The following is a 27086-nucleotide window of genomic DNA, read 5'->3' as shown; positions in this document are numbered from 1 at the left end:
AGCTAAAAAGTTGGAGCGCTCTTAATTACTCTTCCCTCTCTGTCATTGGATCTGCCATCTCTGTCTCTGGCCGTGTAATCTGTCTATAATATATAGGCTTTTCATTCCATCTTCTTCACCAGGATGAATATTGGGATCCTCTGAAATCTAAAAATATTTATATTGCTTGATAATTGATACAATCAGTAAAAACTGAAGAATATTCATTTGGGATTCTTGTGATTCCTGTCTAGAAAAACCGAGTGGGGTTTGAGATCTAGGGTATCTCCGATCCGGTGTCGTGGGCGATCCTTCAGCCCCAAGTCTTTATGGCTTGTCTAGGCGATAATTTTAATGTTGTTTGGTTTATACACGTTCGAGTATTTCACTTCATTTTTCTTGCGCCGCCGAGCGGTGCTGACAAGTTTCGGAACGTTGCTGAAAATGTGGCCACAGTTTGCCCCGTGGCACTACGGCCATATATTTGACGCATTCGGGGGACGGGAGATTTGCATTTAATTACGGGCGGTCTGCGGATGAGGGGGAGGGGGAGGGGCCATAGAGTACGCCCGAAAGCCAAGTTAAGATCGGGCCAAGACGCTGGTCCGCGTGTGTGTTCCAAGGCAAACGGACTGGCAAATGATAATTACAGAAAGCATGTAAGCGACCGAGAGAGACAGAGAGAGGGAGGGGCGCTTGCCCAGAAAGAGATGGGGAGCGGCGAGAGAAAGAGAGAGGTAGACGACAATGTGCATGAAAACGTTAATTTCAAATTTATGTAGAGCGTCTAGTTTCGGCCCGTCTAAGCTGATGACTTTGAGTTACCACCACGCTCCGACAGCAACCTCCTTTTTGTACACAGAAAAAATATCCTTTAAATCGGGCAATTCTTCAACTCTGTGTATGAGAATATTTTATCGAATCGGAATTTGTATCCATTTCTTAAGCTAGGCATCAACTATAATTTGGTAATCTTGGTACAAATCCTATCGAAGCAATTTGACTTTCGATCAATTAAAATGAATGGTAATAATATAGGAGTTCATTCATAAAGAGAAGGAATCATTAAAGTTTTTCGTGTGCATCCATTCCCCAAAACCCCCTTTAAACCCCTTTTCGGGCATCTCGCTTGCTCTGGAAGAAGTTTCCCAAGACGCCCGCAGGGCGCGTGCTGAATTTAATCAGTTTGCCGGCCAGACCGGCGAGCTGCAATGACAATCAAGCCAAGATGGAAAGTGGGCAGTGGCCCCACTGCATCCGCATCTGCATCCGCATCCTCGGCCGCAGACGCAGACGCATCCGCAGCCGAACCCCACCCACCGCTCACTTTTCGCCACCCATTTCCCTCTCGGGTGAGGTAAATTAGACGACAAGTCGACAGTGCAACATTTAACGGTAATACGCTTCATAGCTGCCGGTGAAATGCAACACAAAATTAGACGCGGAAGACAAAGACGGAGCGAGGGAGTGGGGGAGTGGGGGAGGGGCAAAAGCGAGCAGGGTCCGAGTTGAAATTCCGAAAATTAAGTTGATGAGGTGATGTGGACCAGGCCTAGAGCCCGGGTATCAAAACAGTGAAGTGCCCGTCGAAGTGGAAGCGTCGAAGTGGAAGCACTTAAATATTGACCAAAATTGGCTAAAAACAAAATCAGCCACCAGTAGAAGGAACGATGTACCACAGTCCATTCTTAAGATGTCCGAATGGGGAATACTCTATTTTTCCCCTCGGAAAGAATATTTGCAATTGCCAGTAGCTCAGTGTATTATTACATAACTAGTATGATATCAGAATAACAGCATAGCTAGGCACCTAAAATTGGTTAGTAATAATAATTGTATTTGCATTCTCCAGTTCTTTATATCACAGATCTCTTTCGATCGCGTAGATCTCTGTACACTAGCACACTACCCTATTGATCATGAGCATGATTTCGGCTTCGGAATCTGGGCAATCGGCAGCCGAGCAGGCTAAGTGCATACCCTGGCAAATCACATTAGGAGGGGCAACAACAAAATCATCAAATGGCGTGGGCAGTTGCAGTCAGAATCTGCTTTTGGGGGAGGCGGGTGCGACTTTGGGGCCTTGGGGCTTTCAAGGGGCTTTCAGCCAGACGACGACTCTACGACTACGACGTCATCGACACCTCCGATAGTCGTCGAGGCGGGTGGGTGGCCAGACTGGAGGACCGACGGCGGCGGAATCGGAATCGGAATCGGCAGGGGCAGCCCGTTTGGCAGCCTCGACTGACCGACAGCCTCGACCGGTTGTAGACCGCACCGGTCGCTGCTGCATCTTCTGTCCCCTGGAGGGGTGGGAAGGGGGGGCGCATTGCGGCGGGGGCTTGTCTAGTGACTTGACTGTAACCTCATTGACCAGAAAAATGCAAGCGGCAACGGCAACAAGCGCAGACAACAAAACATCAAATGTGAATTAGTGCAAAGGTAGCCAAGGAGCAAGGATACACTTAAAAAATGTAAAGTGTAAATGTAAGTATTTAAATAATAAAAATGTACATGTATTCATTGTGATGTTTTATATAGTGATGAAATATAAAATAACTTAAAATAAAATAAATTATTTGTTACAGAAAGTCTTTTATATCAAAACATTAAATAAATAAAATGAATGAGATGCTATTAGAAAAAAACTAATTAGGCACAAATGTTTATAAATATTGCGTTATAGTAATTTAAAATAAATTAGTTACAAATCTTAGTAAAAATTAAATTAAGCAAAATTTATGTTTTTACAATTTGAATCCTAATTATAAGAATATTTTTATTTTACCCAAAGTGAGAACCAACTTTATTATAAATTGAATTGTAGTGTTAGGCTGAACTTTGGTGAAGTTTTTCACAGTGGAGCTGAAAGAGTACCGAAGAAGGAGCAGAAGACGTGGCAGAGAGGGATGGAAGAGAATTGGGCGGAAGAGTGGGAGGAAGAGTGGGCAGAACAAGGCAAAACGTTTCCATATTTATTGGCACTTTTCGGTTTTCTGGAAGCGGTTCGGGCCTTTGCAAGGGGGGTGCAGGGGTGTGGTTCAGTGGACACGGCACACGTCACATTGTGGGTGGGTGGGAGTTGGAGGGCGGAGGGCAGGAGGGCTGGAGTAACAGCGAGAGGGTCCTGGCTTTCGAGTGGGCTTTTGACCGACGAGCTGAGTGACTGGAGCTTTTGGCATTGGCTCTGCTCTGCGGATCGAAGGCTAAATTATTAATTCACAGCAATAGTTGTCGAAGGTTCGAGCCGGGATGAAATTTTGGAGCATTTGACAAGTCGTCTGCTGATGCATATCATAGGTTTGGTTTATCGGACCCAGAAATTAGTTCGAATAATTTCAAGATTTTAAATATTTTTTTGCCAATCTCCATAGTGGGGTATATGTAGAATCTAAATGCATTCGCACCGTTCGGTGTAAAAAGTGCAATGTTTGGCTGTGATAAATGCTCAAAATGCGCTCACAAAAGCGCTCACCCACACTCGCGCCCTCTCCCTCTCGCACGCCTGCTCTCCTTCTCTTTTTATCTCTGCCTCGCCGTCGTTAAGTGCTCGTTTTTCGTCAAGTGTGCAACTTCTCCTTCTCAGAACAACAGTTATAAGCTCAGCCTGCGTCGGCGTCGCGGTCGACGTCTACTGCAGCAGCAGCGCCGCTCATTTGTGCGCTTAATGACGTCATTATTTTTATTTTAACAGCGCCAAGCAAATTGCATATATACCGTTGCTGCTCCTGCGCAGTCGGCGCTCTGCCGGCGTCGCTGCACCGCCAGTTGGGCTAGGGGGTGGGTGAGAGAGCGACAGAGAGAGCCAGAGCGAGAGAGAAGGAGAGGCAGTGAGCGAGAGAGACCCCTGTCGCGCTCTCGCTCGCACCCGCTGAGCTGGGCCTGCGGCTTCGGGTTCCTTGCCTTCGTTTTGTTTGCTCGTGTTTGCCGATGTGGTTGCTGTTGCTGCTGTTGTTGCTGTTGCTGTTGCTGTTGTTGCTGCTGCTCCTTTCTGTTGCTACTTATGCTGATGATTGCGATTGCTGGGGGTCCAAAGCGCCGCTCGTGCGCCACACGTTCATTCAGTCGACGGACGACGCTGCGCCTGAACGTACGACGGCTGATCTGAACCGGAATCGCAACGAACGGCCACATATATCTTGGACGCCCCTCGCTCGACTCGTGCAACAAACAAACAACCAAAGTGCAACATACAATACCCAAGCAAATAAACTTCGGCGTGTGCCCACGATTCATCATTAACAGCTGCCACTGCAACTTTTGAGCCCCATGTGTTTTGTACATCCGTAGCTCCGCGCTTTTTAAATCCGTTTCGAAACTGCTGAGCTCCGAATTTTTGGCGCGTAGCGATCGTCTCATCTGAAGTGCGTGGGTGAAAACCATCTGTCAGATACTCGTTGTTACTCATAAGTACTCATGAATATTTTGAAAACAGTGCTCATTTGTGATAAGAGTTAAGAAATTTCACGTCAAATCCAAACGACCACTAAAAGGTGAATGAAAAACAGGATTGGAGAAAAGCTATTGGAACATAAAAAGTCCTTCGTCGATTTTGGCAACCGCTTGCAAATCTCTAAATAACGGTAAATATCGCTAAGTAGTTGATTTTAGCTTATGTCTCTATCATGTATTATTACATACATATTGTAATTTTAAATGGAAGGTTGTTTAGAAAACGTACATCATGTATATTTTAGATAAATAGAACTAATATACATTTACTTATATTTATTGTAATGACATGTGATTGTCCGGAAGTGTAAGCAGTAAAATATAATATATTCTACATTATTAGAGGCATTTTACAACTTTTAATTAACAGACACTCAAGATAAAAACATTTATATTACTTATACGCCAGATTGGCAAAAATATATTTTATTGCCTGATTCGAACAAATTTCGATCCGTTCAATGTTTTTCATTACTAGATGCATGTTGTCAGTTGGGTAGGACTTTTATTGCCTCTTATAGCTGACGAAAATCAAAAGAAGTGAAAAAATCGAATAATTCTACAAAACTGAAAATTTTTGCAAACAACTTAACCCCGCCATTTAAAACCAAATAATGGGGTATAATAAAAAAACATTTAAGTAAAGTGCTCATCATCATTATCAAGTTAGAAATATCAAACCTTTTTAGGCTCTCACGCACTTCACTTACTCGAATAGTGTTCGAAACGGCCAAATGCAGTTTTTATGTAAATCTCAACCCTGACATGGTAGTATGCAAAAAGCAATGAATTGATGCGATTTCGCTGCAGGCGGTTAATAACTTTAATTAACGTTAATTTTATCAACATCAGCATTATCGTTGGACCGGCATGAGCATGAGCATGGGCATGTGCATGAGCAAACTTAGCGAGGGTCTCAAAAATAGTTGCGACTGTCTAATAATAAAACCAAATATAATAAATAGCCATAAACAAACTAATAATACGGCTCGACGGCAGTGGACAGTAGCAATTTGCAACAATGAGGCTCATCAAACGATCGCCAAAACGAAATCAGAATGAAACTCTACACATAAATAGTTTAATGTGCTGAGCCTTGCGACTGCTGCCACCCCACGAAAAATTACTAAAACGTATTACAATTGACTCGACGGTGGCTCAGTGTCATTTTTGCAAAAATAATCTAAACGTATCTATGAGATACAATAAACAGCAGCAGCAGCAGCGCACAATTCGCACTAACAACAGCGCCAGCGGGCGTAACAACAATTGTAATAATCAGTTTCATTTCAAAGCCGCACCAACCTGCGCTACATTTTTTCCCACTACCCAAGCTCTACTTGGAGCCCCCTCCCCCACTCTGGATCCCTGCTGCCCACCGATTCCACCGATCCCAGCGATCCCGCTGATCCCACCACCCCTCATCGGCATCCGAGTAGAAATCGTATCTATGCAGTGCATTGTTAGCGCGGCCCGCTCATTTAATTAAATATAATTAGCTGCATTAATTGCAAATTAATACAGAATTTAGTCTCTTTGTTGCCTGTTCCATTGTCGTTGCCAAGCAGAGTTTGCTATTGCCATTGCCCTGCTCCCAGCCCAGCTACACGTTCTACACGCCTCGTTATCGCCGGCAATTATTTAGCGAGAATTAACTGGGCTCGCAGTTGCAGTGGCCGGCCACACAGATGCAATGGCCAAACTCTGGAATGACATTCAGCGGGTGCATACTACGGCCTAATGAGGTGCATTTAACTTTAAGGTTTCCACGTACTTCAGCGGCTTTCATTGCAGAAATTACAATCGTTCAAATCGGATCTCTTCACGCATGATTTTGAACAAAATTCATTATCTTAAATTACCACTGTTGATTTTATAATTATTATAAAAATGTACGTTTAAAAATGGCTGGTTAACTGCTTAACCAATATAAGGAGATATATCTTAATTACTGATTTAAATTCGAATTAAATTATGCAACAACCAATTGACTTATTTAAAGTACGGTTTCTAGAAAAATAGTTTCTATATACATTTTTGTTACTTAATTATAGAAGACTTGATTTACACGAGCTAAATCCAAAGTGCTTAGAAATCTTGATATCTAATAGTTGAGTCCAAAGTGTTCAGAAAAAGCCGTCGGCATTTTAATCTTCGATCCGACAATGCCTTTGATTCCACTTAAAATTCTAAATTTACTTCTCATGTTTTTACGATGAGTGTTGCTTAATATTTTCTATTACAATTTCGGCTTCGTTTGATTGCGAAAGTAAATTATCTCATTAAATTTACTGAAGGATTTTTACTATTTGGAGTGGCATCCTCGACAAATCAGAAAAACCCATTAGTTGCGCGGCTCTTTGGTCAAATGCATTGCGACAGCTTTTAATGCACAAATAGCTGTGAAAAAGAAAATCAACGACGACGAAAAATGATTAGATATTAAATTAAAAATTAAATGTTGTTGCTGTTGTGGATGTTTCTTTTTTATGGCAAACGGATGACGAACGCATAAAACTGCAGCGGCACCAGAAGCGGAAAAACAACAAACCGACTGCGGGACAGACAAATCAACAAGGAGGCGACTATCACACACCACACACACTCATTAAAAATATCCAAAAGCCAGCGGAGAATTGCAATTTCCTCCTGAACCCCGCAAACAAAAAAGAAAAGATACATATATTCAACGATCACGTCACGTTGTCACTTTACGTAGGCAAATCGTAAAAATGAAAGATAGAAAATCCGCAAAGCAAAACGCTTAATTATGTGCCGTGCATTCTGGACAGCTGCCTCGGACACGCCCCCGGTGGGCGGTCTTTTAATTAAGCATAATTAAAGTAATAATTATGTCCCGCAAAGGCATTGAAGTTGGCCAAATGAGGCGAGCTCGGGGCGGACCAGGCATCTTGAAAGGATTTCACTTCTGTTTTTGATGTGTGGCCAATTTGCAAACTTGCGCACACATAAAATGAGATTTTATTGCCCTAAAACGTGCAGGGTGGCGAAAGTGCAGGAAGTGTGTTTCTCCGACTGCCATTGCAATCGAAAATGCATTGCCTAGCCGACTGTAAGGCGAATCAAAGGGAAATCCGTGCGATTATTTTGTATACAGAAACAAAACATTTAATGATAATATTTTAAATTCGTACACTTCGGTGGGGAGCTTAGATCGTTAGTCGGATAACTCAGAAAACTCTTCAAAATGCTTAAAATTAATACATTTTGAAATTAAAGCAACTCTTCTTCAATTAATAGAACCCGTACATTCATGAATTCCTTGAAATTTAGTTTTTACTTAATATATGGGACAATGATCGCATCCCCTTATACTATCCCCAATTGTTTTCATTAACATGCTTCTCTGAGCGATTCCATTTGGAGATGATCTGGCGAGGATTGGCTCACTTTTCGCCGATCCACCAAAATAAGATGTTGCATGCCGCACATGCCACAAAGCCTACACAAAAGCGAAAGACACGCACACACGCCGCTCATTTAATAATGAACAATAATGAAGAGTAATAATAATCATCAGCAAAACGTGCAGGAGAGTGTCCAAGTGGCTCCATACATACATACATATGTACATATATGAGCACATATAGACCCTCGTATATGGAGGCTACGAAATTTTATCAACGAACGCGCATCATTTCAATTAAGAAAATGTCACAAGTGTCCAAGCAGCAACTGCGGCAGCAGCCTAAAACACGCCAAATGCGGAAAGTCGGGGGATCACCGCTCCGCACTTTCATTTCGCCATTTCAGAGGCCCCCGCCCGGGAAATCGTCTATGTACTCGAATGGCCCTCTTAATGGCTTATTTTTTGGAGCATTTCTTGTAATTAATGCGAATTGTCACACGCTAGAACTGAAATAATGTCAACTGCCTTCGATTCGCCTTCTAATTCATTACATTTATCGTTTGTTGCCCGTTTCCTATTCTTAATTAGCAATTAAACAATTTATGCTTTTGCGTGAACAATGAGAAGCTAAGTGAAACAGGCCGAATTTTCGTAGTCAAAAAACATGAAACTATAATTAATTCCCTTCCATAGAGTATTTTGCTCAATTAGCCATTAAAAACACTATTTTACCGCGTTGCCATTGCGTGTATAGCAATATGGAAATGAAGTACCGAGGAACTAAACTCGGAAATTCGGGGTTGTTCTGTGGATTCAATCATGCTTGATGGATGGATTGTCAAAGATGCTAGATAACCGATAGCTGTAATGCGAGTCTGTCGTGTTTGGGTAATTATGCCGATAGACCAATTCGGTTTGGAAGCATAATTGTCTAATTTTATTTAAATTTAAACTTTTGTCTGGCTGATCAATTAGAATTGCATTTTATTTGAATTTACTTTGAGAACCTTAAGGTACTTCGAAATCTTTTTAAATGACTTTCCCCCTATTATGGATTTTGTATCGACGGATGTTGACGATATGACCAGATATGAACGCATCATTAAAATTGTGAAGCATACAGTGAAACCCCATTCCAATTTTAGATGGATTTATTATCAAGTAAGATCCTTCCTCTTTGCAGATCAGGAATTTCGGTCTCAGTTTCAGCCAATTTAATGTTTCGTTTCAATATTTTTCGTTAACTTAACTTACTATTGTTAATTAAAGCAATTAAACAATTTCCCTCCAACTGCCCGTCCGCACGGCCCTCTAGGCATTTGAGCAGTCAGATCGTACTTAATGAGACGCGACACAGTTGCACAGATGTTCCACAAAACGAGATAATTGCGCAATTAGCTTCTTGGAGTGAGGAGTGCGGGGAGGCAGGGTGACGAGTGAAGGGGCATGGCACATGTTGCACGGAGCCGCTGTAAATTTGTTGTATTAAGTGTAGAAAATCTCGAGCACTTAATTCACGCTTTGTTGAAGGTGTTGAAAGGCGGTCGACTGAATCCTGGATCCCGCATCCAGAAACGAGAATCCAGAATCCAGAGGGCCACCCAAGAACCTGGGGGTACTTACCAGCTAAGTTAAACCAAATGCGAAACCGCAAAAAAGGAACTCCCATACGAACCCACGTAATGTGTGGTGTGTGCCCGGTCCTTTTTGTGCTCCGCTGCCAGTTGTATTTTTTTGCTCATTTGACTTTGGCCGGGCTAAACAAGCTGCTTATCCTTCGGCCAGGACCCGGACGAAAAGAAAAATGTTAATTACCCTTTGTGTTTAAACAGACCACGCTCACACACACGCACTGCCAGAGCTCGGTTGTGCTGCATCCTTGAACGAGGGTCACCGCCGACCTTTGTGTTATTTGAGGCAATTAAAATTATTATTTTAATGTCAACACTTTTTTCCAGCGCTTTTGGTTTCTGGCCAGGATAATGCATGTAAAACGACTAACGCCCCTCAGAAAATCCGTTAAATGTTTCCCAAGATTCGCCGCAGTTTGGGTTACGTCTCCATTTGCCGTCGGCCCTTGGCTGCGACTTTCGAAACTTTGCTCTGCTTTTCGTTCTGTTAGGTTGCGCCACTCTTTTTTTGTTCTCTGAATTTCGGGCTTGGGCTGCCGCTTCAAGGGGTGGATTTTACGCCCCAGCCCTGGTTTACCAGGCGTTGAGGAATTCCGTATAAGTGTTTTTACGGTATTTGTTGGCTCAAGCATTTTACGGAGGCTAGGTCAGTGCCCACACCATTTCCCCACCCCAACCCCATCTCAGCACTGCCTTCCCGTTTAGCCTCGTTTTGAGAAATGTTTTCGGTTGCCTTCAGGCTTGTGGCTTTGCTCATAGGGGGGGATTTTGGGGGGTTTTAGGGGCTTTGCGCCCGGGTGGCATTCGAGATAAGCAGGTGTTATATTTTTATGGCTAAAGTGGCTAAGCAGTCTGCGGAGAGCAGACTGCTGATGGCAAGGAATCATGTTCTGGCGTTGGTGTTGGCAGCAGCAGTGTGATAAGGCCCAGGGCGAAGGGATTTCCTTGCCGCAGACGGCTGATTTAGTTGCTAATGAGATGTTTGGTTGGTATGTAAAGGCAGCATAATGTTGCTACGGATATAAAAGATTATAGTAATATTATAGCAATGGTTGATAATATAGTTTACAAGTTAATAAGCTGGAGCTATCATGGGGCAACTCACTGATTTGCTAATTATATCACTTGCATATCATTGCTTTTATAACATATCTACTGGTTATACTTAGAATGAAACACGTCTAAACTCGTTATAAAATAAAAAACAAATTAATTTTGTTTGATTGATTGATTTTTAAAACTTGGGAAAATATTGGAAATAGTCACGTAGTGCAGTTTGTCTCTTCCCTCAACTATAACATTTGCAAATCCTTTATTTCTCCGTATTAGTGCCGAAACACTCCTCCTCTCCACTCGAAGCAACCACAAGCAGTTAGCTCGGTTAGCCAGAGCAGCTGTTTTGGGGTCGTGCCCCCGTGTTACCCTCCCACATCCCGTGGTGACCCCGGCCCGATTAACTACGTAAACAGCAGCAGCAGCAGCAGCAGCAGCAGTAGCCGCCTTAATTGTTTCGCACTTAATCAAAACGAGCAGCGGACTGGCCCAAACCGAGACTATCAAAGGCAGCTCCCCGGTGGTCGGTTTGGGCCAAAGGCAGCACAAAAGCCAAGCCAGCTACCGAGCTGAAAGGCAAAAAATTGAAAACTAAAGAGCAACTTGGGGCGCACGCCAGTCTCCAGTCACCAGTCCTGAAAAGGGACGGACGGACGGACGGACGGACGGACGGACATGGGACAAGCTACAACCTACAACCTACAACCTACAAACGACAACGACGACATCAACACCCAGGCGCTGTGAAAAGAAAAACGTTTTATGAGCTCATTCACAAAAAGGGCCAAAACAGACACCCTCTCACACACAAGCACACCCATCCAGTCGCACATAGAAAAAGGAAGTTTTCTGAGGATGGCGACAGAAACAACCTGTTGAGTCCCTTCATCCATCCAGTCCCTCTGCCTTTTCCCACTCCCCATTCCCCTTTCCCCATCAATGGTACAAGTGTGCCACAGCCTTTTCTTTTTTCTCTGCCAGGTCGTGTGCCAAAATTATATGTTAAACATCGGCGTGAGGAGTGCTTGTTTCTTCAACTTGGTCGTGTTTTATTTTCCAAAGAGATTTGCCAAAGTTGAAAGAGGTTGCCAAAAAATGTAGGTTTCCCTTTTTTGAAGCGCTGTTTGTATTTGCTTTTGACTTCTGCTGTGTGTCTACCAAGTGTCTGTAATTTTTCTCCTAGTGGTTGCATCTAATAGAGGTTGTTAACTTTAAGTGTAGGGCTGAGTGAGAGAGAGATGACGAAAGTGTGGTTGGTTGTTTATATAAAAAAGGGTGTTCAATTGAAGTCTCTTGAGTGTTTGCTAAGTGCATTTGGCGGCTCTTCGGGGATCGAGTTGCATGTTTTAAGTTGAAACTGAATGGAAAATAGGAATACGAATTTTTATTTTAAATGGGCTACGGTTATAAAGCTGAAATTTATTGATGATTTTGTTTGATTCATGAATCGCTAGGAATATAGAAGTTTCAGATTCAATAAAATTAATTAAATTAATTTAGTTAACATTATTACTATTATTAAGCTAATAGAAAACAATCGGAAATAACAAACGAACTACTGCCTCTTAGTTCTAAAAGTAGCCGCCCCATTCGTGGCACTTCATCGCCGCCTCATTCCGCTCTCGTGTGCAATCACTTGCTCAAATCTGTTTGACTTCATCTGCCCGATTTTCCCAACCTCCGCCTTCCACTTCCACCTCCACTGGCAAGAACAACAACAGCAACGCCAGCATAAGCACAACCTCTTGTGGGTGGGGGCATCTGGGGGGCTTTTCCCAGCGAGCTTTTTCCGGCGCGCACGCTCCACCGTTGGCCATGTGGCGATGTTTTCCGAGTGCTGAGCGCCTGCTGCTCTTAGCCAAAGTGGAGGCGCCGGCCGATTGTGTCGCTTTGGCTGTGTTTGCGGTGGTCGCAGCTGCCGCCTGTTGCGCCGCCTGTTTGGGCCAAGTTTGGTTTCGCTGCCATGGCCGAGACGCTAAGCAGTGGCTCTTACAACTTCATAAGTTGGCAGCAATGTCACGGCGCCTGTGGCCGCTTTTTTCGCGCATCACTCGCCAGATATTCATGCTTGTACAACAGTGCTTGTACATTCGAGTGACGTCGGCCTTTGTCTGCTGCTGGGCTTCTGTTATGCCGCTGACTTGATTTTCTCTCTCTCCGCAGGTGTGTGTGTTTGTGTGTATTCCGCTGTGTGTGTGCGTTGTGGCCAGGGTTTGTCGATTCGATTGGGAAGGGGAAGACGTGCCCCCGTTCTCTTACTTCTGGAATGAGAAAAAAAACAGCCAGATGTCGGGGCTCGGAACAGGAATAAGTTATCTAAATGAGTCTCGGCTTTATTGCTGGCAATTATAGATCTGGCCAACGCTGCGTATGTGTAATTGCCCTGCGATTGCAGCCAATCCGAAGCGTTTCGACCGACTTTTCATTACCGGCATCAACACTTGCATATGTAATTTAGCATAATTTCAAATTCACGAACCAGTCAGTCCATAAAGCTGCATACAGCAGCGGAGAACTGGAGCTGGTATAATTAATAAACGGTAACAGCCGCAGAAACCCAACAATACCACTGCGACTATGGCAACTTTGGCATGTAAAAAGCGTCAAACAAAGCTGATTTCTATTGGCAAAGGAATGCCAAATGCGATACTTGCCCCTCCCCCCCCCCTCCCTTCCCTCTTTTTCATTCTTTCTCTCTCTCTGGCGGGCTCTACCGTCTCTTTCTGTTGGGGTCTACTCGAATATCCATGTCTTGACTGCAATTTATGAGCCTAAATGAGCGCAAATTTCAGTGTACATATGTATGTATGTATACTGGCGGACTTTGCATGTGTGCTGTGTGCCAGCGATTTTGGCGCTCAATTGGCAATAATTTCTGATCAATTTTCCATTGACTGGCAAAAACAGTGCAACAGAGACCGATATAATGACGGACGGAGATAGACAGTTTTGCGGCGGGGACATGTGTCAGATAGGAATTCTCCGAATTAGCCCTTTAGATAGGGACACCCATTTATTTAAGCACTGCTGCTTGGCTAAAAACCATATTATACTTATGTTGTCAAATATATGTAGTTCTTCAGCAATATTTAGTGTAATATCACAGCAACTGCCTTTTACATTTTGGTTTCTCATTCAATTCAACTAGTTATCTACAGTAATTTATTACCCCCTCTACTTCGAAACCTTTCAACTTGGCAAGCTGAAATCGAATCTTTTAACAGTGCATTTTCTCTTGGCAGGGATTAATCAACGAGTCTATAAATTTGGAGAACCAAGTAAACTAAGTGCCTTCGCGGCCCTCATGCCACTTCACTTAATTACCCCTTTGGCCTGCCTGGCTTGGTTTGAATTCTACTTACAATTATTATATCTGTCAAACTCAAAAATGTCTTTCCACAAACGCCGCTGGAAACAATTGCAACAGTATTGGAACATTCCGACAAAGACCGGCGAGCGGAGTTTTTCATGTTGCGAGCTATTGAGTTTTCTGTGATTTCTGAGTGGAGACACTGCATGGAATGTTGTTGCTGTTAATTGGCTAAATTATTTTTACTGATTATTAATAAATATGTATTGTGTTGCCGCAGTTGATTAATTGGCATTATGGCCAGGCATAGGCATAATTGAGGAGCAAAGTGAGTCTTGATTGCGTCATTTATGACGCCTTATTTAATTGAAGATACTGGAGGAGATGTAGAGGAATACTTGAAGTTGGCTGCTTCAGCTTCCAAGAAATCACCACCAGCCACCAGCAGCAAAACAATAGTGGAACGTTGAACAAAAATTAACACATTTAAATTACTTTCATTAAAGATTGATTAATATGGCCCTGATTGGTTATTTCTTTTCATTTTCTCCCCCTCTGCGGCTCATTGTCGTCATAGTTCCCCTGCCTGCCTCAATTATTGTCACATAAATTGAACATTTACTGGCCGTTTTTCACTGATTTCTGATTTTATTAATTTACGTATTCGTTCCGCTTTTGTTTCCATATTGATTTCCAATCATAGAATGCCTCTCTACAATTCGTTTTCAATGAGCCGTAATTTAGACTCATTTAAATAAATATACTTTTGTTGATTGGTCTCTTGCAATATTACGATATCGTCGACGGCAATTGCGAAAACGAGTTCAATGCAAAGATATTTAACCTCTTAATAAGCTGGACGGCGGGCAGAGCTTGATGTTAGATAATCGAGTTTCTAAAATGTAATTATCTAACGCGGGTACAGTTGACACACATTTAACTACGCCTATCCGTCAGCTTTGATATAGCTAGCTTTCATTTATAATACATTTATTATCCAATGGGCTAAAATATATCTTGACCGCTTCATATTAAAACAAGAGAGAACGCTATAGTCGAGTTCCCCGACTATCTGATACCCGTTACTCAGCTATTCGAAGTGCGAAGGAGAGTCTTCAGCACATACAGTTTTTGGCGGTTTTGTGGACGTTAGAGTGGGCGTGGCAAAAAGTTTTTGGCAAATCGATAGAAATTTATAGACTAATACAAAAATGAAAAAATATTGAAACATTTTTCAAAAGGGCGGACGTGGCAGTTTTAGGCGGTTTGTGGGCGTTAGAGTGGGCGCGGCAACATGAATCGACAAACTTGCGCTGCGTCTATGTCCCTGGAGTCTGTATGCTTAATCTCAACTTTCTAGCGGACATGGCCAGATCGACTCGGCTACTGATCCTGATCAAGAATATATATACTTTATATGGTCGGAAACACTTCCTTCTGCCTGTTACATACTTTTCAACGAATCTAGTATACCCTTTTACTCTACGAGTAACGGGTATAATAAAAAAGTTATAAATCGACTGAGGCTTTTTAAAACAAATGTAATGCCGATACGAGTGATCTATTTGCTCTGCGCCATCTGCGGCGCTTTAGGTACAGTTGGCCCGGACCGATTTAGTTGGCCTCATGCATTTATGCATCAGTCGGGGCCGTCACGCACTTAATGAGCCCCCGAGATTGAGATTGAGGATTGAGTCGCCTCGCCGCCGACTGACGGCAACAAATTGACGCGTTTAATAATATTTTACAATGTTTTCAGTGCTCTCAGGCGCTAATTTCTTGCAGGCGTTGTTGTGCGCACTTTCAAAAAGTTGCGTGGTGCGCCCCTTGGGGGCCTCATTTGAGCCCCGATGGCGTTGCCATATCGCTGCAATGTTGCAGTCGCAGTTGCAATTTCCATTGCTGTTGCCTTTGCCGTTGTCGGTGTCGTGTTGCCGTCGTCGCCGTCGCGTAATTTACATTAATTGGCACACGGCGTCGCACATATAAATTTTTGCGCGCCTAAACTTTAATTTCATGCGTGCCATTTGATTTTGTTGCCACTCTGGGCACAAATTACTGGCAAGGGTAACGGGTAACGGGACGGGATCCTGATCGTGCCCCTATTTCTTGCGTCTGCTGAGCGGCAAGTGCTGGGCGTTGTTTCACAGTGGGTTTCTGCCGAATGCCGCGGGGCCCATTTGCTCATGGAGTGGAGCACTTTAAATCTGGGCATACTCGTATTTGCGGGCATCTAGTTATGGGCTTTTGCATAATGGAAAGGTGTCTGCGAATGCGAGGCAATCGCTTGATGGGATGCTGTTTACGTTTACCAAGCCAAACGTCGCCCAACCAAAGGTTGTGTGGTAAGAACCATAAAAACGCCTGCATAAGGTAATTACATTTATCAACTACATTTTCCATTGATCTGTGTAATAAGTGTATATTTGAAATATAAACTATGAGCTTTCGAAGATGTCGAGCTATGGTGGCTCCGATATCTGATTTTCTCCTTTATAACGCAAATGAACCGTCTTACATCATCTGGCTGTAGATTATATGGACAACGAATAAATGAATCGTAAATAAGTATTTTAGCTTTGTTCGACAGTTCCTTAGACCCAATTCTTGCCAGTTTCCATGTGAAAATTAAAAGTCGCTATAAAAGTCAATTATGGTTGCGTATAAACTCTTCCTCTCGCATCCCGCTTGCTTCTGTTCCTCCTCCATTAATTAACATACTTTCACAGAATTTCTTTCTAGCAACAATTTTTCGTTGACGTCAATTTCGCTCATCGTTAGTTATTATTGTTGTGCTCATTTCGCCATATCATCAGGTCAAATCTCAATTAGCAAATATTACGATGGTTGCTTTCTTCGCCCCCACTCCCTCTTTCACTTAACCAACAATTAACAAATATTAATGGAAATTTATTTCAATTGAAATCAAAAATTTCACTTCCAAACGGCCATGACTGCGTTTTCCGTCCGTTAGTTTTGCATGCAGAGCAAAACTAATAAGTACAGTCCTTATCTTAGTTGAACTCGGCCATTATCCAGCCGTTGGCTCCGCACATGACTTTCCCCTTAACTCAAGTTAATTAAAAATACCCCCCATCCCCATCATACCCACACACCCACACACTCGCAATCAGCTTATAATCAGCTTATATTCTGGCGAATTTATAACCCCTCTTGATTATGAGCGGTTAGCTGTCATAAACAAATGACATGCCATACCATACAAGCGCCATCTAGCGAGCGGTGCGTGCAGCTACGTGGCCGGCATATCAAGTGGAATGTTTTCGCAATGAGCAAACTGCAACTTGCAGTAATTATGACCAAGTTATATGATTGTTTTGGCGGGGAGGGGTTGCTGGAAGTGGTGGCTCCTAATGGCCTGGCCCATTGTTCGCTGGCGGGACTGTAAGTAGCTTTTAATAAGCGACCGCGTCAAGCAAATAAATAATTATAATAAATAAATAATAAATTACCGTGCAGTCGGACGGGCAGGTACAGTCACACAATATTGCCGTCTCCTTCCGCTTAATTGCACTCGCCAAAGGGCACATGCAAAGTGCAACACTGGATTTGATCCGCACTCCCCCGACTTCCCGCGTCCTACTTTATCGGAGGTTAATAAAGCGCTTAAAGACTCAATTTGAATGCAACTTAGTCGGTGGACTGCGGCCATTTAGATGATTTTCCACATTGTGCAGCTCATTAGAGAGCGGCATTTTACGGGTATGCAAATGGTAATGGTAGTGTCTGAATTTTGATGCATTTCTAAGTGTTATCGGTAATCGGGCAACCGCTAGACTTTTATAGCACACTTAAGGCTCACTAAAGTTGCTCAATTTTAATTAACTTAAGATTGTACATTCAATAAAAATAATATACATATGCATTAAACATTTTTGAGCAGGCCCGAAAATTTGGAACAAGTATTTATGAGGCTTTTAGCTATCTGTAAAGTTCGATTCATTTTGATTGTACAGCTGCGCTCGAATGTATTTAATGTGTGATATGATTAGTTGAAGACTGGGCTTAGATTAGACTGTGAGGATCGGTGAGGACTTGAAGGAGGAACTCAAAGGCAATAACTCGGCAAATAAGCCAGCCACTTTAAGTGACTTACGTACACCCGCTGTGGAAGGACTGCTGCCCGGTTAATCGATTCAAAATTCGATTACCATAACACTTTGCCCCGCGGCCAGAATAAAAACACTTTACAACCCCAGATATGTAGAACCACCCTCGCAATGGTCATGTCATGCCGCACGAGGTCCTTTTGACCATGTGCAGTGCAACACCCCGCAGCCAAATTCTAATTATAATCGCGTATCGCATGTGCCAAAGCCCCAATAAACCTTTGTCAAGCGAATCGCTTGCTAAGTCCCCTCCCACATTTCGGCTTCGTGTCATTAACGACCCACTCCGCCGACTGCGGTCTTTGCATTAATTTTTGCACCGCCGCAGAGCTGCAGAAATAAAAAATAAAATTGGGAAAGCAAGAAATTTCCATAATGAGCACGTACACAATCACTTACCCCGGGACACATGCAGTTCGCCAAAAAGGGTTTCCGCTCCGAATCGGGGGTTGCAAAATTTTATAATTAGTTGTCCGTTGCCCGGCACCAAAATGCAGGTTTCAATCCAATTTTTTCCCTCTTTTTCTACGTTTTACCAAATATTTAGACGTTGATTATGGCCGCTTCACCCCGGCGTCGACTCTGCAAATGATTTTGGTGCGTGCTCAATTGGGGAGTTTTCAGTCCGAGCGCTAACGGAAAGGATTCGAAATGAACTGAGTTCGAGCTGGAGCTGGACTGAGCCTTCCTGCTGGCACTTCTTTTGTTTTTCGCTAATTTAGCGAAATTATGTTCTGTGCTCTCATGTCTAGATGTCGTGTGCGGCTCGGGTGCAATCCTGCTGCCCGTTCCCAGGACTCCGCTCCGCGTTACCCCCAGATTATGCGACTGCAGCACGGAACGGGACATGCAACTCTCGACCCACTCGAGGAGCTCCCTGACGAGGGTATTCCGGAATCGGCACCAAGTATGTGGGCTAATAAAGGTACTGGCTCAGGTTGAGTGTTTGACATTAAAGACCCCTTACTATTGGAGAAACACGTACTAGTAATTTAAGTCTGGTTTTGGCTTAAAGTTACCTTCGGTAACTCTCGTTCGAGCCCGACAATTCTAATATGACTTTTCATTTGAAAGAAAAACACTCATTTAACACAATATTATACACTTAAAGATTACGTTCTGTAGTCAGTTATCCCAAAGTGAGTGGATCACCGTTTTACAGGGCATTTAAAGTTCTACCTTTAGTACGCCAGTGCCTCCCATTACTTCTCATTATTATTTCCTGCTCTAAATGAATTAAAATCGCCAAATGTGGGCGATCCGGGGAGTCAGCTGGGCAAAACAAAGCAGGGAAAAATGCGAATAACTCATTACGCTGCGCATTAAGGACAATGTCTGGGCAAGAGTGAGTGTGAGTGTGCAGGAAGGACCCAGGACTCGCGCCACGAGAGGGTTGATTTTTCAGCTTCAGCCGAGCCTGACTTTGACTTCCTTTCCCGCTTTTTGCATTTTCTCCGGGGGCGTTTACTGCACATGTGTTTATGGTAGCTGTTGCTGTTGTTGCTGTTGTATTGAGAACGCCTCCGGCGATTGTTGTTGCTGCTATTGGCATGGCCTAGTGCGTGCTCCGCTTGAATCACGCAAATTTCATTATTATTATTATTTTTTTAATGATTTGAGTGGAGAATGGCTGTCGAATGAATAAAACGCGCTCATAAAAGCCAGTTGGCTGACTGGATACCACTGACCGCATCGCAAGTGCCCATTGTTTTTGGTCCTTCAGTGCGAAATTGGAAACAAAGGTATTTCTGACCAATATCAATTTTTAAAAGAAAAAAAACAAATCCAGAAAATCGAGATATCACTCTGAAGCATATATGTACATACATAAATCCAATATGTATATGTCTGTGCCAACTCTTTTCCATGCCTGTTTCTCACCTTTCAATGTTCATCTGGATTTGTTGCTTCTCCATTTAAGATATACAAAATAAATAAAATAAACCCAATGTACTTGCTTGCTCTTTTCGAATAAGCATTACTAATCCTTGGTTAATTTCTTCCATCGAGGACACACCTTGCAAACTTATGACGCCGATAACTTAAAGTTCCCTTTCCAGTTCCACCCTAACCCTTGGCCGTACCCTAATATATCAGCCGTTGTATTTCATGTGTAATCGTGTGTAATTTTTAAGAAAATTGCACGTTTTGCCGAACACCCCCGACAGGAAAAGCAGCAACAACCCCAAAACAGTGCAGTCGACCAGGAGCGACCAAGCCAAGTTGCAAAACTTTTTATGCGCCCTCCGTGTGTGTGCGTAAATAAATGTTGCATAAATAAGTTCAATTCAATGACTTAGTGCCAGCGCATTATTGATTATTTTGGCCACGTTACCCTGCTGAAAGCAGCCGAAAACAGCCCAAAATCCCCTCTTCATCTTTCCCCTACTCCTTCTGCTCCGAGCGACTCAACCTCCATTCACTTCCTCAAAGGCGAGGCACTCGAGTTCGTCGCGTTCGCTATTTAATATGCATTTTGCGCTAATTACAAATCAAAAGAAAAATTTAATAGCTCCAGAGTTGGCCATAAAATGAAGTTGTCTGCGGGCCGAGGGGCGATCGATGTCCGTTGGCCGGAGTCGGGTGCCCGGTTTCTAATCAAAAATTGCTTTGTGCCACATTTGGCTCCTAACTCTAAATGATGGCAAGTGTGCTACAATTTAGTTTGACTATTAATTACAACAAGTTGCTGCACCGCAGCAGCAGCAACATGTTCTACATGTTTGCCAGTGCCGGCCTGGCGAAATTATTGATGATTTTATTAATTTGAATATTGCCTACGAATTGCTGTCGAAGACAAAACGCTCGCCAAACGACTATATGCGATCGATCCAGCTGGAACTTGGAGCATGCAGCATGCGGCATGGGGAGCTTGGAGATGGAGCATGGAGATGGAGATGGAGCATCGAGCAGGAGGGACGGCTTTGAATGATAAATTTTTCCAGCTCGCTTCTTAACCGGCGATAGAAAGTTGCATGGAAATTGCAATTTATAGCCGCAGCCGCAGCAGCAGCCGCAGCAGCAACATGTGGCAGGCAGCAAGAAAATGAGTATAATTAGACCGGTTTGTAATGCGTTTGCAAGTCAATAGGAGCACTGCGTTGCGGATGGCATGTTGCTGGCGTGCATTGAAAATGAAGCGGGCTTGATTTGAATTATAGTTGCCAGCATGGCGATAATTAATCGTGCTATTTAGTGTGCTACATGAAATTCTACTAGTTTGCTGGTTATTGATTAGATTTCGAGGCAGGCGGCGATCGCAGGAAGCGACAAAATGTTGCCGTTGTTGCCGTTGTTGCTGCTGCCTCTGTGTAATTTGGCCAGACTTTAATATGCGCAAATTGTACTTAATATGGCTGCACATTTTGTCGCTACAATTTGCTTTCACAACATGTTGCACCGACTTGTACTTGCAACTAGGAGCCATAAGCCATGAGCCATGAGCCAACCCCGTTCCCTTTGATTGCATCTCCGCAGGCTTTTGGCATTTTGTGTTGACGCATGCTTGAAATTATTTTGTATGTGGCCGATGTGCACTCTGTTTTTGCTGCTGCCCCTGATATTATGCATTGTTTTTGCTTCTTATGCATATGCCAGATGGAAGAGCAGGGGTGCTGGCCAGACATTTGCATGCAACGTACGAAATTAATTATTACGCCCTTTTACCACCCCCGAAAACCAGCCTTTTCCTGGCCAAAATCTACAACACGGAGCTTTGCTCATTCTCATTCTCGTACTCAGGACCCGGACTCGGACTCGGACTCAGACTCACAAGCTCAGGCTCAGGCATTGGCATTGCATGTCCTGCACACTCCAACTTTCAAGGCACAGTCCTGGCATTCCGTTTCCCCTATCCCCCCGTCCCCCTGTCCACCTCCCGATCCAGATCCTTTTCCCCTTCCTGGCATCTCCCAGTCCCCGCCTCCTGTGGCTCATTACGGCGATGGCTATGTGGCCGGAAAAGTGCGTTCGTTGACTGCTGCCGGCTGGCCAACGTCGACACAAACAATGAGCACTCTGAAAAATAACTGGATCACGTCATTATATTTCATAATATTTATTTTCCTTACCATTTTCTTCTGTACTTGCTCTGCGGATTCATGGTGCATCTCACTCTTCCAGTTTGAAGGGTTAGTTAAAGGATACATTGCTATGCTTTCTCGCAGCATTTCAAATAGTTGAGGGTCTTCAATAAACTCAATTAAGGGGCGCATTTTCGCTCCGTGTATGGAAACAGCAAACTGAGGGTCTGAATCCGAGCCGCAGAAGTTCGAGTCCGACTGCGACTGCGACTCGAGTTCCGAGTTCTGAGTTCCGAGTGCAGTTGCTTGCATTATTACAGCTGCAGACACACACACACAAGCACACACACACACAAATACACACACAGGGCAGGTCCTGCGAGGTTGGGAGCTGTGGGTGTGGAAGGCGTGCAAGGGACAGGAGCCAGCTGTATGCATTATGCATTAAAATCAACGCCCGTTTTGTGTAGACCTGCAGACAATGCAACGAAGGACCTTTCCTTACCACCCCAGGACGAAATGATGGCTCTCCTCGTTGGGTCCGAACGTCAAGGCATAGGCATTGATGTTTCCTTTGTGGGTTGGAGCTAGGTAAGCTCTTTAGTGCAAATTGTTGCCTAAATTTAGACGCCTTTGGGTGCAGCTTAGGCCGAAGTTTGTCCCATCATCATGATCCCATAAGAAATGACATTTAGTGGAATCTATTTCAGTTGAGTGACGATTACGAGAGTCCTTTGCTGGTATGCCCTTCCACACAGAGTGCGTGCATAAGCCTTTGGAAAACTCGCCTTCTTACTATCGTTATCTTTCCCGGATAGCTTTCTCCCTACCCCTACCTCCAGAACTTGAACAACATTTTCGGGCATTTTCAGTCCTCTCTCCTTCCCGCTCTTAATTTTCCCATCGTGTTTTCCGTTTTCTTGTATGCAGGAAAACTTTCTTGCCAGACACGTTCGCCTCACTCCCCTTCCCGGCCACTTTTGGTCAGTTGTCCCTCTTCGGGTATAAATTATAATGCAGAGTAGGTGTAAAATTTTCGATTACGAATGTGCAAACCGCCCAACTGCTCCACCCACACTCCACCAACTTGCATCCCTCCTGTGCAGAAGCCACCCGTATGCTCCGGCTTTTGTGTCCATCAAGCCGATTCCCACACGGAAAGAAAATCGGGGTACTAGTATATTAATATGTAGACTGACACATATAGATTTTATTGTTCCATCTGAGGCATCTGATTTCTTATGATCCTCTTTGGTATATACTGCTGTATATTAAAGTCGGGTTTGTTCTTCTTTGTGTTTAATCAGGCGCCTAATTTGTGCAGTGTAATTCCTCCTCACAGTTCCGGCGGTAAAAGTCGTCCGTTGTCCGGTGCGGAGCGTCGTGGCTGGGCAAGGACATGGCCTCAGACTGGAGCGCCGTCTGCGTTTTGCATTTGCAAAATTATGCGGCGTGTGAGGGTCTCCGTTCCGCCTCCCTTCGCCTGCCCCTCACGTCTTGCCCATCATTGTTGTTTGTGCGTTGTTGCCGTGGTCAACCGACGGGCAACAGGGATAATTAATGAAATTAATGCGCCAGGGTACGGGTTTTAAGTGCACGAAATATATTCGATAAATGTAAATTCTAAATTATGATGGCCCCAGCGGCCTGGCGACATAGAATGGGTTGCGGGGTGAGGGGGAGTTCAGCCAGATGTCATTCGATATTTGAGGGGTATTTGAGGGGTAGAAAGGAGTTGCATTGATTTCAGATAATTGCGGCGTGAGCATCTCTGAATGATTTTTGGTACTCTTAAAGTGCTGAAGCTAACTCTCAAAGTGGTTAAAGGAATTTTGTTCTTTTTACTCACTGTTCTTATAGCAAACGTTGTACTTGCTGTTTGGGAATGGTAAGGTATGTGGTAGCTGGCCATCTTTTCATTCAGAAGGTGAAAAGTTTTTGTACAACCCCAAAGCCCCTGCCATTATAGGCTTAATATTTAATGCACACCGAGGTACTTAAGCCCCTTCTGTGCCATTGCAGGAGTGGCCCAGGATGCGAGCGGGTCAGTGACACGTGACATGGCCGAGGGCTGCGAGGACTCTGCCGGTGCCGCTGAATCCACGACGTCACAGTCACAGTACACAACGCTAGACAAGATGCTGGGCACGGTGCTGCCATGTGAGGCGGCCATCGGGGCGACACCCGGCGGCAGCAGCAGCGGCAACAGCAGCAGCAACATCGGCGGCAACACCGCCAACTCCAGCAACAACGGCAGCAACATTGTGAAGCGCGAGTTCTGCGATGGCAGCCTGATGCCCGGTGCTGGGGCAAGTGTTAACAATAACAATGCCAACGCCACCAACAACAACAACAATAACAACAGCAGCACCAGCAGCAACAACAACAATAATAACAACAACAACAATACCAAAATGCAGACCATGATATGCAGCAAGAGCAGCAGCACCAACATCAGCAGCAGCAGCTCCTCCTCGTCGTCGTCCTGCTCCTCATCCTCGTCATCCTCCAGCTCCGCCACCAGCACCCTGACCAGCTGCACCACCGCCGCTGTGGTGCCCTCCAACTGCTCCACGAATGCCAACAAGTCCCCGGTCTCGCCCTACTCCCAGAGCCTTGGCATGGCCATCGGCATCGGGGCGGGGGCGGGCAGCAGTCCTCTCCGGGAGGCCAGTCCGCTGCCCAGCAGCCGCTCACCGCTGAACGCCATCGCCTCCACCATTGCCGCCAAGTCGCCGTGCAGCGGAGCGGCGCCCTCTTCGCCGCCGTCGGCCTCCTCCAACAGTTCGTCCCACGTCCTGGCGCTCAACATCAAAACCGAGTCGGTGAGTCGAACAGCATCGCTGAATCCATGCATTACCCATTTCAGGCTGAGCAACTGCAGCGCTCGTGGTCAAAATCATAGCGAAGTCAGCTCATAGCTCACATTATAGAATAATATTTATTTTAAAGAGAAACCATTGTATGTCGTTTTGTTAAACACAACTGAATGAAGAAGGGAACTAGACACTATTAGAACTTTGATTTTTATTACTAATTAGATGTAGGTGCCATAAGCTCACATAGCTAGATTAGGTTGTGTTTTATTTGAATCAAGATGCATAGACTCAAAAGGATTATAGCATGCCCTTGAAAGGATTCGTAAAATCTAACATAATTCGAATAGATATGAACTTGTTTTCTTTCCTCGGTGATTATTTTTCTGGCCACAGCTGTAGGTCCCATAGGGGTTGAGTTAAATGGCACCCCTGAGATTGGGTAGCGTGGTGCGTTCATCATCAAGAAGCCCATGCTCTTGTCTCTGGTTTCATCCAGAAATTTGTCCGAGTGGCGATTTCGCTCCCTTTGGGACTTACGTGCTGGTTTCTCCAGCGCGCTTTTAATTAGCATGTGAGGTCATTAATTAGTCGCCGCTTAGGAACCGGCGAATCAGTTCGATCGGCCAGCGAGCCACAGAATGTTGCAAGCTGGCCAATCAAGGGCAAGTTGGCGGCACAGAATTCAAACTCTTGCCCCAGGCCGTCGTGCTCTAGAATTGCCAAATAACAAAACGAGCAGCCAGAACCGAGCGACTTCAAGCGCGGTCAAAATATTTTTGTCCCAATTTTAATGACCATAAAAAACCGATCACAGAAGGGAAAAAACTTTTGTGCAATTGTCAGCAATAAATAAAATATTCGCATGTCCTCGTTGGTTCGCAGCTCGGTTTTGCTCGCGGTCTTGGGTTTCTGTGTTGCTTGTTGCCTTGTGGCACACAAATACTTTAGTGGCGAATCAGCTAACCAGCCCGATCCAGAACAACAAGCGATCTGCTGATCAATGCGAGTTCTATTTTCAAGTTTCCTTCGCCTAATTCTGGGACCTAAGGCGGTTCTTGTGGCTGATCGTAAAAATGCCTAAATTATGAGTTTGGAAAATAAAGGGATCAGCTTTAAGTGTTCTTCAAGCTGCAGAAGTGTGTCAGCCCCAATGAAAATAAACAGCATTGTAGCGGGAACAAATTGGACTATCAATTTACATTTTCCTGATACGCAAAGATCTCAAACTATAATAGTTTACAAATGGATCTTTTTGATTTTGTTTATGGTCTCGCCAGTTAAATTGCTATGCAATTAACATAAGCTGCTCAAGTAGACACTAAACAAAATGCCTCGCAGACAACGCCCTCTAAAAAGGAAATCCTAGCACGCCTTGACATATCCACTTACCATATCCAACATGGTGTTTGTAATTTACCCATTAAAATTCCCAATTAAATCCGAACGCTCACCGACTGCTGACCCAATTCTAATGGCAAATCAATTCGCTGCATGGTCTCGAGTATCTCTTCGACCGCATTTCGTGGCATTTTGGCCGCTTTGTCTCTGTCGGAGTCTCAGTATCCGTTGAATGCGATCCACTCTAATGACACAATCAGCTCACACGATACAGCACGCACACTCAGAGGCAGCGAGATACTACGAACTTACTCCTAACAAAATGCCGTAAAAAGCAATTAATAAAAATAAAGCAATCAAAATATAGAAAAGGAAAAAACGGAAAAAATGGAAAAGTGCATAAAATTTATGTGCTGCAGTCAAATGAGTAATCGACTGCGACGGAGAGACAAGCGGCAACAAAGCCGCAACATTTATTGAAAATTAAGCAAAAAATAAAGGAAAAGGCTGCAAGCTCAAAGGCAGCAAATAATAAGCGCGAAATAATCAGCACACACACTCGAGCGGCGTTTGAAGAAAAATGTGTGTACCTGAGAAATAAATTGTCTATTGGCAGCGCCAAACAAGAAAATCCAGGTGCAATAAAAATCGAATTAGAGGCCAGGGGAAAAATAAAGTTATAAGTACAATCTATTGAAAATTAATGTGCTGGAAGCAAACCAATGAAACGAATCAACACACTTTCTTTGCAACTTGTGTGGGAATAGTAATTCGGCTATTTAAAGAGCTTATAAATGGCTGGAAATACTTGCCATTAAGGGAATGATTAGCTATAAGATTTAAGAAGTTCAGTATTACCTTAACTTACCAGCTGTTACACAAATTAAAATAACATAACATACATTTCCTGTTACTAATTTGGTACTATACTAAATTTAGTTTTACCCAAAACAAAATGAATATACATATCATTTGGCATTAA

The 27086-nt window shown here is 43.9% G+C and overlaps 1 protein-coding gene across 1 annotated transcript in view; it reads left to right on the top strand.

Annotated features, from left to right (window-relative positions):
• The first annotated feature begins 4058 nt into the window (after positions 1–4058).
• The window catches only part of LOC122611489 (hormone receptor 4), a 69834-nt gene continuing 46806 nt past the window's right edge, over positions 4059–27086 (top strand). The window contains exons 1-2 of the mRNA XM_043784616.1: positions 4059–4562; positions 23970–24772. Coding sequence (XP_043640551.1) covers positions 24008–24772 — 765 coding nt within the window. The 5' untranslated portion in view covers positions 4059–4562; positions 23970–24007. The remainder of the gene's footprint in view (positions 4563–23969; positions 24773–27086) is intronic.

This window comes from Drosophila teissieri, chromosome 2L (assembly GCF_016746235.2).
Source record: "Drosophila teissieri strain GT53w chromosome 2L, Prin_Dtei_1.1, whole genome shotgun sequence".
Taxonomy (NCBI): domain Eukaryota; kingdom Metazoa; phylum Arthropoda; class Insecta; order Diptera; family Drosophilidae; genus Drosophila; species Drosophila teissieri.
Note: the sequence above shows the minus strand (reverse complement) of the source record. Positions and strands in the feature narration are given on the sequence as shown.